The sequence below is a fragment of the Glycine max genome, chromosome 4, assembly GCF_000004515.6.
Source record: "Glycine max cultivar Williams 82 chromosome 4, Glycine_max_v4.0, whole genome shotgun sequence".
In the NCBI taxonomy this organism is placed as follows: domain Eukaryota; kingdom Viridiplantae; phylum Streptophyta; class Magnoliopsida; order Fabales; family Fabaceae; genus Glycine; species Glycine max.
Window position 1 is genome coordinate 19,571,250 of NC_016091.4, and position 14,173 is coordinate 19,585,422.

General features: G+C 34.8%; 1 protein-coding gene across 1 annotated transcript; it reads left to right on the plus strand.

Annotated features, from left to right (window-relative positions):
* The first annotated feature begins 7,146 nt into the window (after nt 1–7,146).
* On the plus strand, nt 7,147–7,692 carry LOC102659623 (uncharacterized). The gene has a single exon (XM_006579113.1). The coding sequence runs from the start codon at nt 7,147–7,149 to the stop codon at nt 7,690–7,692; it is 546 nt and encodes a 181-aa protein (XP_006579176.1).
* The last annotated feature ends 6,481 nt before the right edge of the window (nt 7,693–14,173 follow it).

Genomic DNA, 14,173 nt, shown 5'->3' on the forward strand with positions numbered 1-14,173 from the left:
GCATATCAAACTACCTTTTGACTAGTAAACATAATCTCGTTATTAGCCATTATGGTTTTTTGGAATTCCATACTAGTGTATAACATGTTCTTCGGTGAAATCAATAATACCACTTTGGTCAACATTTTTTTAAAGGAACAACTTCTACCCATTTGGTAAAGTAACCAACTAGGATCAATATTTATATGTGACCCTTTAAAGAAGGAGGGTGAATTTGGCCAAATAGATCCATTGCCCACCCTCTAAAAGGCAAAGGTTTAAGAATGGAATGCAATTCACTAGCTGGAACCTATTATATAGGGCCATGTTTTTTACACTCTTCACAAGATTTTGCATAATTAACACAATCCTTCAAAATTGTGGGCCAATAAACTCCTAATCTAAACAAGGTCCTTTTATTTTTCTCATCGACATGGCGAGATCCAAAAATTCCTTCATGTACCTCTACCAAGGCTATGTAAGCTTTAGTTTCTCCTAAACATCAAAGCAACGTACCCTTGATATTTCTCTTGAACAAATCATCACCTAATATGACATAGCTGATAGCTCTAGACTTTATCTTTCAATCAATTGGTAACTAAGGATTCATGAGATATTTGAGTAAAGGTTTACACCAATCAACTAAAGAAAAAGTATCAATATTAAGTAACTTATCTTTTAGTTGAATCAAAGATTCAAATTTCTCTTTTGATAACTTATATCTTGATGCAATTTGAACCAACTCATTTGCTTCTACATTTGAATCTCTAGACACATGCTCGAAAGAAATGTCATCAAATTTCTCAATTAGTCTGCATGCTCGAGTAAAATAATTTATCAAATTGGAACTTATACATTCATATTCCACTTCATTGTTTGAACAATTAGGTCTAACTTAAAATAATAACTTAGTAGGAACATTGTTAGGGGAAATTATAAGGACCCAACACCTAATCCTCCATCGATTCTAGAACCGTCAAAATATAACATCCATGGTTTTATACCAATATAAAGTTCTTCAATTCCCATGAATGTATGGTCTACCATGAAATTAGCAACAACTTTACCTTCGATGGATTTCAAGGGTTCAAATATTAAAGAAAATTCAGTCAAAGTTAATGACCATTTGCCAATTCGATTATGCATGATAGGCTTAGAAAACATTAACTTTATTATATTATTCTTGGAAAGTACCAATACATCATGAGGTTCATGTAATATTTAAGTTTACAACAAGAGAAATAAAGACATAAACATAGCTTTCTGATGGGACTATATCAATTTTCTACATCATTCAGAATTCGACTAAGATAATAAATTGCACATTTTGTTCCATTTTCATCTTCTTGAGCAAGCATTCTAGCAATGGCATACCTGCATTTTTTAAACCAAATAATGGCATGACTGTCCATTCATAAATTTGGTTATAACAAGAATAACCATCTAATAAACTAAGCATCTCATTTCCTACTGCTGAATCAACCAACATGTCAACAACTGGCATAGGATACTCATCTTTAGGGGTTGTTGAATTCAAATTTTGAAAATCTATGCAAACATGCAATTACCATTTTTCTTAATCGCTGGAACAACATCAAAAATCAAATCAGAAAACCTTACAATTTGAATGAACTTGGCATTGAGTAACCTTTCAACTTCCTCCTTGATCTTAGTTACTGTAACACCTTGAAATTTCCTTCTCCATTTATTTTTCTATATGTTGACAAACTTCACTATTCAAGACTAGATAGTGGAAATTTTGCATTGTGTAATTTAATTATATGACCGTGTGATTTAATTTATTCTTTGTATGATATTAATTGTATAAGTTTAGAGTTTGTTTTATTTATTTCTAGTGTAAATAATTTATTTAGTTAGTTGGTAGAAATTTGGAAACTACCTGATTAAAAATTTCATCTGTAGTAAAATTGCACCACGCACTGAGCAACAATATAATTTAATTCTGTGAGAGAGTATCCTCTGTGAGAAGATAAATCAGGGTACATGTATTCTTAGGGAAATTATCACAATAACCTAGGTGATTAAGATAAGATTTACTAGTTTTGGTAAAAAATGAAAATACTCATTTTTGGTAGTTTTGCAAAAAGAAAAACTACCCATTTGTAGTCTAGCTTGGCACATTCAAATTGGCAACCAAGGGTGTCATTCAAAGTGTCACAAAGCCTTGTCAACCGAAGCCTATACCATAACTTATTGGTCTTTGTGAGAAAAAAAACTTAAAAACTTTTGGAGCCTTTATCCCTTCATTTTGCACGAATTCAAACTTGAGGGAGTGCAGTTTAGCTGTGCTTCTTCTTCTTCCAAGCTGGTTCTTAGTGTTCTTGAGCTTAGTCATCAAGCTTAGGTAAATGAGTTCCATTTTTCATCCTAGACTTGATTCCTTTTCATTCTCTTGTTCTAGTTTCTCAAATAACTTGGAACTGTCATTTTTTTTACTCGTGAAGGGAAACTTTGAAAAAAAGCTAAATGTTCTTCATTCTCCTTCAAAATTTCATGATTTCATCAAGAGGTAAGGGGGGGTGTTAGTCGCTTTATATGACTAACTTTTGTATAGAAATCATTTTCCAAAGCTTGTATAGTTCCCCAATTTATGGTTATTTTGGAGTAAATTTTGTAAATAAATCTTATTTTATGGTTAATGCTGTCTCTAGAACATTTCCATTGGATTTAATGATGAAATCTGTGCATTTTCAGGTGAAAAAGAGGATGAGTTTTGAATTGCAAAAAGTTGCAGTTGGGCTAAACGCTTATTCACCGCTAAGCACAGCTTCAGTGCGCTTAGCGCAAAGGAGAATCTGGCAGAGCATCAGCATCAAAGCCGCACCCTAAGCGCGAGATCAATGCGCTAAGCGCAACAGGTGCCTTTAGCCAGGCTCAACGCAAGACTGGCGCTAAGCCCAATTCCACTTACTCAAGCTAAGTGCGAGGGTGGCACTAAGCGCAAGGTTGCGTATTCTGAGCCTATTTAAAGCCTGTTTTGTGCAGAATTAGGGGACACACCTTTTGAGACTTGGCACAGAATTTTCAGAGGCACTAGTGCACAGCATTCCACAGTGCCTATTTTGGGAAAAGAGCCCTAGAAGCAGCAAAGAGGAACAACTTGTGCATTGAAGCAGGTTTTGTCATTTGAGAGAGATTATTGAGTAGAGATTGAGCGTGAGATACTAAGAAGAGGAGGAGGAATCCCCCTTCTTGTGTAAGAAACTATCATTCTCTGCTTTTAATCTCATTTATTGTTAGGGTTTCTTTGTAATGGCTGGCTAAACACCCTAGTTGGGGATTTCTAATGAACAACTGATGTAAATACGTAATATCTAATTGATTGTGTTTTTTGTGTTCAATGCTTTATTCAATGCTTAATGTTTGTATGCTTTTGTGCACAATTAGGTGACTTTTGCATTGGGAAATGTACTATTGCCTTAGAACTTGATTGAAGTAGGATCGAAACTTAGTCTTAAACGAGGGATCTGCGGATTAGGTTTTGGTTTTAATTATGCTATTACAATAATGCTGTTTAGTTTAGGCCTAGTCTTAAATGAGAGATCTGTGGACGAAGCTTAGGCTAAATTAGGATAAACTTTCATAAGCTACTTGAACTGAGTCTAGTCTTAAATGAGGGATCTGCGGATGAAACTCAGTTTAAGTTAGTATAAACCTAAGAGGGCAGTCTAAATCAGGCCTAGTCCAACAAGAGGGATCTGAGGACAAAGCTTGGATTAATTCGGCCTGATGAGGGATCGAGGGTTTAGTAATTTAGGCTACAACGTAGAACACAAGAGCACGATTTATTAGAGAAATATATTTCTATGCATCAGCTTGTTTGTTAGAAAGACCCAACATTTCTACCTACTGCTGTCATTTTATTTACCTTGCATTTTATAGTTTTTAGCATAAAAATTTAGTTTAAATTCTGTTTGAAATTATCACTCATACATGTCCTCTCAATAATGCTTTGATTCTGAACTTAATTCAGGCTAACATTAGTTCCCTGTGTTCGATACTCGGATTCATCCGTTTTAAATTTTAAATACTTGACAATTCGGTGTACTTTCTGGTAAACCCCCATTGAAATTTCCTTGAGACATAAATGAACAAAAAGTAATGGCATTGGGGAGTCAACAGGGGGTCTCTCCAACTCTTAAACCATGTGCTTGTTGTTGAACTTCCTTAAACATGTTGCTTTGAAATTTTCAAGCTTGTTTTCATGTCCTGAATCTGTGTGCTGAACTATTTTCCTTGAGGTTTTGATGCCAAAAATGAGTTCTTTGCATGTTAAAACTTAGAGTTATCCTTAAAATTCACTTCAATTGGAGTTTCCTAGCAAAAGTTACAAATAAAACAAGTTTAAGGACCTTTAGTTAAATGAAAAATCTGTCACGAATTTGAAATGAGTTACAAAAGTATGGACTATTTTTATAAAGTTTTGACCTCAAAAATGACTTTTTCAGGTTTGAAAATGTAGGGTAGCATATAAGATTTGCAAAAATCTGACTCCCGGAGCACCAAGAGCGCTAAAAATAAGTTAGGAGCCAAATTGTGAAAAATCGAGCGCCAAAGTGATTTTAGACAGTAGATAACTTAACTTTGGAATCTATGCTTTTGTATAAATTATCATAGAATTATTTATTTTTTGGAATTGTTGATTTATTTACTATTATAGTGCTGAGATAAATGCAAGATTTGATGACTGATACATGTTCTAAAATTGTGATAATTCCCTGCCAATAAAATTACTAAAATGTGTGCCTATATTTTATTATGATTATTGAATGATAAGACTGACAGAGTGTGAACTCCGACAATTATATTAGTGGCATGCAAATTTATTTATAGTATATATATATATATATATATATATATATATATATATATATATATATATATGTATGTATGTATATTGTTATTTTTATCTGTACGCGTTGTGGTTTGGGTACAGGGGTGGTCAACCCTCGACAAATTGTTTATTATGATTGGTTTGATAGTTTTAACTACAATCATCATATTGTCTGTTTGTTTGAGTGGCAAGTGGTTTTTAAGGGATCACGATTGGTTCCCTGAGAGTAATACGTAGGCCTGAGCCCCATCTCTCTTTCTTGTTTGCTTGTTTGTATGTGTTTGTTGATGTACATGGTACGAGGACTGCGCACATGATACAATGGCAAAATTCAAGAGGATTAGATAAAAAGTAAAAGAACTAGTGGTTTTATTTTCTTCTTTGAGAAGGTGAGGTTGCATTGAGGAAGTGGATGATGGACAAAGATACACTGAGGTGTAGTAGGCGGAGAGGTTCAAAGAACCTAGAGGAATTAGCGAGTGGTGACTACCCGACATTTGGTGCACTCATTTAGCACGAGTAACTCACATGCCTCACTTTGCTACTCCTGACGGGCTCCGAGACTATGCTTTTTGAGTTGGGAGATGATGGGTAGATGTACGATGTATCCATATGTAGCGATCACTCTCGACTGTCATCCATATGATTTTGTAAGACCATCAAGACCTGGGAGGATTGGTGGTAGTGATTGGGTCCAATGGTGAATTAAGTGTGATAGTTACGTGCTTAGGATGCAAGAGTGTTGTTTGTTTAGATAACCACACACAATGGTTACGTAGATTGTATGTTTTAATTTTTTTTTTTACTTTTTCTTGTTGTTTGTGGCATTCGAGGAGTGGAGGACTCACCCTTGCAACCACTAATTTCAAGGGGAGGTCGTGGAGCATCCGCAGAGGATGCTCAAATGGATTAGTAGCTACCTCTACAACTACACAATGGAGGAAGAGGCACGCCTCCACCCACATTTTGGATACATCTGGTGCCACGTTTTGTTGTTAGATGAGCCTCATGTGCCACTAATCACCATAGAGGCAAATGCTTCATATGACTACCCATTTGAGCATACCTCTTTGTGATATTATGCATATCATTTCCTACTACACTTACTTTGGACCTGCGCGGTCGAACAACCCATTGTGATTCTTGTAGTAGTTCTTCGGGCACGACATCAACGGGAGGCCTACTAGATCTACCTTCTGCTTTCACTAAGCACAATCCATGCATGTTTGAAGGCAACTTTGATCCAGAAAGAGCCCAGTGTTGACTTCCTGATGTTGAGAAGATTTTCATAGCTATGGGGTGCTATGAAGAGCACAAGGTCATTTCCGCTACCTACATGCTAAGTGGGAAAGCTAAAGATTGGTGGAAGTTTACTAGCCAAACTTTACTAAGGGAGGAGGGAGTCATAGCTTGGGGGGCGTGTTCAAGGAGTTTCTTAGGGAACTACTTTCTGAGGGACTTGCATAAGTAGAAAGAGAGGGAATTTTTTGAGTTAAAACAAGGAAGCATGATCGTGGGAGAGTATGCATCAAAATTCAACGAGTTGATGAAGTACTTTCCATATTACAGAAATAGTGAGAATGGAGAGGACATTTATGCCCAGTTCAAGAATGGTTTGAGGGCTGACATCCACACTATGGTGAGCGTGTTCCAGCTCATTGATCTACTAACGTTAGTAAGCAAATGTCGCATCTATGAGGCCAGTGCCAAAGGGAAGCAAGTGGAGCCTAAGTTTTGAGGGCTGTAGAGGAGTGACAAGAAGCACCATTGGCACCACATGAAGCCATGTCAACGACCAAACTAAGCTCAAGGAGGTGGCATAGGGTACAGGAACAACAACAACAACTACTACTACTACTACTACTACAGCCAGGTTAAGTGTTTCAAATATAGGGATAGCACTATAAAAGAGATTCTCCACAATTAGCCATTGCTTGTGCTAATTGTGGGAAAGTGGGGCACTTACTGAAGGATTGCTGATCTGCACCTTAGAGGAACGACAACCATGGAAGTATGGAGCCAAGGTTGACTACAAGAACAACAATGGGGTGAAGCCAAAGGTGGCAGGAAAGGTGTTTGTGATAAGTGGGTCTGAGGTGGCAACATCTGATGATCCTATCTAAGGTAAATGGATCATAAGGGATAGACTTGTAGATGTCTTATATGATTCTGGAGCCACACACTCGTTCATATCTTTTGATTGTGTGAAGAGTCTAGATTTCCATGTGTCTTCTTTGCCATATGAAGTCGTAGTGTCTACCCCTATTGACAAACCAGTTACTACTTCTAGTGCATGCTTAGACTGTTCTATGATGGTCAACAACAAGAATTTCTCTATGAATTTGATTTGTTTGCCTTTTTCTCATCTTGATGTGGTGTTGGGAATGGATTGGTTATTGTCCAACCATGTTATTCTCAACTGTAAAAACAAGACCTTGATCTTCGGTGCTTGTGCCCAAAATATCCTAGGATCTTCAAGTTTAGAGATCTCACATGCAAGTGAAGCCAAAAGGGTAGAAAACGTTAAAGCCTTTATGGTTTTGTCCAATACCAAGGAGTCTCTTAATATTGGGGGGATGCCTATAGTATGCAAATTTCCTAAAGTTTTCCTTAGAGATGTGATTGAGTTACCACCTGAGAGGGCACTTGAATTTGCCATAAACCTAGTGCTTGGGTCTAGTCTTGTATCGATAGCACCATACTGGATGTCTCTGATGGAGTTAGCTGAAGTGAAGAAGCAAGTAGAAGGGTTTTTGAATAAACAGCTTGTGAGACCAAGTGTGTCATCATGGGGAGCGCCAACACTCTTAGTAAAGAAGAAAGACAAGAGCATGAGGATGTGTGCGGACTACCAATAACTCAACAAAGTGACAATCAAGAACAAGTATCCATTATCGAGGATTGATGACGTCATGGATCAATTGAGAGGTGCCTCAATATTTTTGAAGATCTATTTGCAATCAGGGTACCATTAGATTCAAGTCAAGAGGGAAGATATTTTAAGGACCGCATTTAGAACGTGTTATGGACACTATGAGTACTTAGTTATGCCATTTGGTGTGACTAATGTACCTATTGTATTCATGGACTACATGAACTGGATTTTTCATCAATACCTGAACAAGTTTGTTGTGGTATTCATTGACGATATTTATATATACTCAAGGTGTCTGTAAGAACACATGAAGCACTTGAGGATCATGTTGCAGATTTTAAAGGAACGACGACTTTAAGTGAAACTCTCTAAATGTGAGTTTTGGCTCGAGCAAGTACAATTTCTAAGGCATGTGATGACGAGAAGAGGAATCGTTGTAGACCCGACTAAGTTTAAGGCTGTGATGCATTAGGCACGACTTACAATGCCTATAAAGATTAGAAGTTTCTTGGGTTTGGCGGGATATTACAGAAAATTCATTGAAGGATTTTCTCGATTAGCATTACCGCTATCTAAGTTGACCCGAAAAGGCCAAGAATTCGTGTGGAATTAGGCTTGTCAGACGAGTTTCTAGGAATTGAAGAAGAGGTTCACGTCTGCACCAATCTTGATTTTGCCTGACCTTGAGAAGAAGTTCGAAGTGTACTGTGACGCATCAGGACAAGGACTTGGTTGCATTTTGATGCAAGAAAGGGAGATGATTGCATATGATTCAAGACAACTGAGACTGAACGAAGTGAACTATCCTACTCATGACTTAGAACAAATGGCAATGGTTTTCGCGTTAAAGATATGGAGTTTTGTGACAAATTTCCATTTTGAGTCTGTAATCGAGGGATAGCCATTGTGTCCCCTATTTGAGTCATTTGATCTGCCAATAATCTAAAGCTATTGTTAGTTATTTGGACCAACAAGTTCAACACAGTAGTTATCTGTTGTGATGGCATGTTTACCGTGTCATGGTTGCTATGATCCATTTGCTGCCTTAAGGTTGTCAAGGTATCATTTGAAATTCATATTGATAATGTTTAACTTTCTCCATTCCTCCCTAGGCTTTGTAATTGTTCTGGCTAGTAATGGTAAATATGACCTTGGTCATTATGACTTCAATTTGTAGAACTTGAGTTTACTATTGAGGATGAGGCATTCGATGAATTCATTACAGGGGCTATAGTTGCTACACTACTTACTAGTAACCATATCATACTCGAATCTGCATTATTGTTTATGGTGGAAATTCATTAAGTAATCAAAAATAATTTCATTGATCTTCCACTCTTGATTCTAGTCGACAACAATTGAACTTATTTTATTTCAATTGGATAGAATCTCGATTATGAGTTCTTTTATTCAAACTAGTAGTTGATATAACTTTCAATTAAAAGAACTATGAGACTATTTCAGTTTATAATTTCAATGGGATCACCATTCATTATACTTATAATCAAAGACATTTGTTTTATACTTAAAGTTTATCAATTTAACAAATCTTCAGAAATTTGTTAAACACATATAAACAGTTTCAAAAGTCTTCTTTTAACAATACCACAACTATCTTTTAAGTTTGATATTCTAATGATCAAAAGTTTTTATATGTTTTGAAAGTAAATAAATTGATAGATAGAATAAACTAAGAATTCAAATCAAACAAAGAATTTGTAAAGTAAACAAAATAACAAGTATAAAAGTGATCGAGGCCGTACCCGAATCAAATAATGCAGTAACTAGGAAGTGATCCTAGGTCGTTTTCCAACGAGCAGTGACAAACCAAATGTTCATAATATACTTGCAGTAACAGTAACGATTGGGGGGGTTTGTTTGTTTTGTGATTAAAGAGCAAAACAAGTAAACTGGAATACGAAACTACTAATATTAAAAACGGGTTGTTTCCTCTGATTCAGAAGCCATTCTCTTATCCTAGGTTGGAGAATTCGTCCCTAACAGTCAACCACTTAATCCAACCCTATTTCAATTTACTAAGCGAAAATCAACTTAGGGTTTTCAATACGTGATTAGGCACCACATACACCAGTTAGCCCTTCGTCCATTAAGCATGAACGCAAGTTAGGCTCAGAGGCAATTAATCGAACACGAAGCGTGCACTGATTAATATTCACGAATTTGGGATACTGGTGAAGGGAGAACTACCAGGAAACCACATTACAAGCGAAACCTCAAAGAGAGTTGGGCTTCGTCCTCAAAAGGAAACAACACCAAAAAATCTAGCCTTCCATGGATTCAAACATAAAACGCAATTGAAACATGAAGCAGAAATGTAAATGAACGGAAACGTAAATGAACAGAAACGTAAACGAACAGAAATGTAAAATGGAACAGAAACGTAAATAAGAGTAGAAGAAGAAACAAGAACGAAATTGTAATTAGAAGCAGAAAACGTAAAATTGCATTACGAACTCAGAAGCATCAAAACAGAAAAACGAAAACCCTAAAACAAAGCTCTGAATAATGAATAGCATAACAGAATAGAATGCCCTGCACGAATCCCAAGGCAGCTATTTAAAAAGAGTCACTCAAAGTCACTGGGCCCTATTACAATACTCTGGCCCAAAACGAAATAAACACTGAACAACATAAAATAAAATTGCTAAATTTCCTAATTAGAAATTAACTAAGGTAAGCGCTGCTTTATTTGCCCTCTTCAAGTCCACAACCAAAATCCGGATTAAGCCCAATGTTTCATTAATTCCTGAAATTAGATTAAAAACATCAAATTAGCTAAATGAGCCCAAATAATAAAACTGCCTAATTAATTGACAATTAAGACCAATCAATAATTAAAATGGTGCAAAAAGGGTTTAGAAAATAGAAGAAAATGATGGCACATCAAAAAGTAATTCAAAAGAAAATAAAGTTCAAATAAAAACCCAAATAATGAAATGTCTAAAATGTAAAAGAAAGTAAAGATCAAAAGAAAATGAAGATTATGGGAAAACAAAAGAAAGCCATAAATGTGTTAAAGTTTAGAGAAAAAATAGAGATTGGAAAAAATATAAAGTTTGGAGATGAAATGTAGGGAGAAGAGGTTGCATGAAATGTAAATTAATCAAAGAAAGAAATGCATTAAGAAATGGGTTCGAACATACACGTTGTCCTGGTAACACGATTTTTGTGATCTTCCCAACCAAGGAAAAATGTATACCACTATGCATATTTATAGCCTATATCGACCCAACAGTCAAATTACAAGATCTATATAAGTGTACAATCTAATTTGAACTAGTTATTCCAGATTCTGCCACATATGTATTTGTGCTTTGCATCAGAAAACCGTTAATAACTACTTTTGCTCTTTTGATTGAAACATCATACCTTCAATGATTTTCTCTTCATATTTTGAACATCTAATTTCAACAAGCCATCTTCTGATGTAATTTTCATCTTCTATGTCTTCATGTTTCGATTGCCCAACAAACTCAATTTGTTTATTGTATTTTTCGATTGTCATCTTAACATAATCTTAGTATTATGTTCTTCTGCTTCTTTCGATTCCTATTTAGAAAAATTTACTAAAACACCAAACACTTAGAGAGAAAATTTGCAACTTTTTTAATTCTATTGGTATTTCTAAAATTGACGTCAGATAGAAAAGAGAGTAAAACACTAATGTGGTTCTTCATATCAATCTAATACTTTGTTTGTGTGAATGAAAGAAAAGTTTGGCTCCTTCCAACATTTGGAATTTTCCAACAAACGAAGTAAAGAAAGCGTCCCACCAAAAGATCCCACCTCAAATTGGACGAAAAAGAAAAGCAAGTTGTTCTTTTACAAAGACAAAAACATCAACTTTTTCACCTAAAAAATGCAAAAAAAAAAAATTACCCAAATAATACAATCCAAAAATTATATACATCCGTGATACAAATTACTATTCAAGGTGAGAAATCGGTTCCCCCAAATTGATTTCTCGCCTTCCTTTTATTTTATTTTTTTCGTTTTTGTGTTGTGAAATCGATTCCCCAGGAACCGATTTCATAACATCTTTTTTTTTTTTTTCTTTTCAGAACTACCTTAGTTCAGAAAGTTTTTTTTTTCATTTTTTTAATTTATTTGTTTGACTTTTTTGCTTTTTTTTTAAAAAAAAAACTTGTTTGTTATAGTTTTTTTAAAATTAAATTTTTTTAAATTTTTTTAGTTCACTAATTTATATATATATATATATATATATATATATATATATATTAAATTATAAAAAATAGAATTTATGTAGAATAGCATTTAAGAAAAATATATATTTTTTTAAACACTTAATATAAATATAATTTAGTTAAATATTTATGAAAAATCCATATATTTAAGTGATCTAATTATTTTACCAAAACAAATTAAATAAATAAAACATGTTCAATTTTGATAGTTTGCATTGGTGTAAAACTATGAGTACTTAAATATGAATTAATCTACAATAGTACTTTTAAAAAATAATTAATCTTTAAATGAGACCAAACACTTTTATTGATTTGTCATCCCTGTCAATATTTATTTTTCCCAATCCTTAGTACATAAACAATAATCCATAAAAGAAAACAACATTACATGCACGAAATAAAACAACATTACACATAAAATTCCTAAATCATGCATAATCAGTACCATAAAAAACAAACATAAACGATAAAGCCATTGATGAAACATGTTTGATGAAATGTTGCACGCACAGAACACAAACTGCTTGACAAGAGGTCAATTCTCCATTAGAAACACCTACATCAAATATTAACAATATATGGGTATACAATGCAAATTTGTTAATACCAAAATTGTTGGTAACCTAAAATGAAGAAAACATTACCTTGACAACATTGTGTAGTGTAATATTCAAATAACATTTGGAGTGAGGAGGAAAGGGACCAAACACAACCACCTATAGAGTATATCATTTAGTTCAACAAAAAAAAACTCTATATGACACAAAAAATAAGAAATTAACAACAGGAGTAAGAAACTTATGTCTCACAGAACTAAGACAAAACCAATGTGAATGTTCGTCATATATGGGCTACAATCTTGACGTTCTATAATTGTCCGTTTCATAGTGGCATCAATAGTCCCTGCAGGATCCTGAAATTAAAACTCTCATGAATGAATATCCCAAAAATAGAAATGTAATCGTTAGAGAGCGAATAAAAGTTGACTACCTTGAGTGTAACTCTCATGTTGCTAAAACCGTTGGGGGTACAACTTTTGACAATGACGATTGTTAAAGGTACATGATCAAAAGTATAATCAATGGACCCTAACGGTGTCCCGTGAGATGTGTCATCAGCATTTACCAATCCCACAATTATACCAATTCAACAATCAATTGAATGTTTAGGTGTATCAAATACAATAAATGTTTTATGGTACCTGACCTCGGGATAGAACGAAATCTAAAGCATGTAACCATGGATTTTTGTTAAATTCACATTGGGTTACTTGGTGGGTGCGCATTATGCATTCTTGAGTTGGGAGTGGCTCCCTAGATTGTCAATTCATAATGGTAGCTTGTACGACCCTAGCCGGACCAGGAATAAGTATTGTTGAACTAGAGGATGACTGATTCGAAGGATGAACAAAGGATGGGATGTCTGAGTCATCAATGTCGAGAAGCTCCCATGGATTATTGTCCATGATGAATGAGACTTTGTGAGAAAAATAAATGGTTTGAATATGATGAGAAAGAGTAAGTAGCAGACAAAGGTGTTGAGTTGCATCTAACCCCCTTGCTCTATATACAATAGGTGATCTACTATTTTCATGTGACTGATACCAACGATTGAGATCACACAGACAATATAAATGGTTTAGATTGAGTATTAATTAATTATGTTTGGTTTGTGATATTCGAAAAAATCAGTGTTAAGTCAAATCGTCTCATAGAAAGCATTGTTGAATCACATCGTCTCAAAACAAGAAATTTGAGGTAAAAATCGCATGGGGAAAAGCAATGTGGGGTCACATCCTTTTTTTGATGGATGAACAAGAACCTCATTTTTTTCAATGTGTTATGGGCTATTGATTGCCATCGATGCTATCTTGGCCACTCCTGTTTTTGGCACAAAGGACAAAAGCTCTATAGGATTCCTGACCGGTGAATAGTAGCCTCATTTAGATCACTCTTAAGGGCTATTGATTGTTGTCAGTATTATCTCAGCCACTCCTTTTTTTACATAGAGGACAAAGCTCTACAGGATTCCTGGCATGTGAACAACAACCTCATTTATGTCAATGCATTATGCGCTGTTGATTTTCGTCAGTGCTATCTTGGCCACTCTTTTTTTGGTACACATGACAATGGTCTACAAGATTCCTGATGGGTAAAATCTTCAAGTCTTAATAATTTTTTCTTTTTTTTTGCCACTTGGTTTTTTTAAAATCATTTTCTATTTTTTTCTTACATTTTT

What these genes read in the sequence shown, in the direction of transcription:
- LOC102659623 (XM_006579113.1), top strand. Translation starts at nt 7,147, where the DNA reads ATGGTCAACAACAAGAATTTCTCTATGAATTTGATTTGTTTGCCTTTT.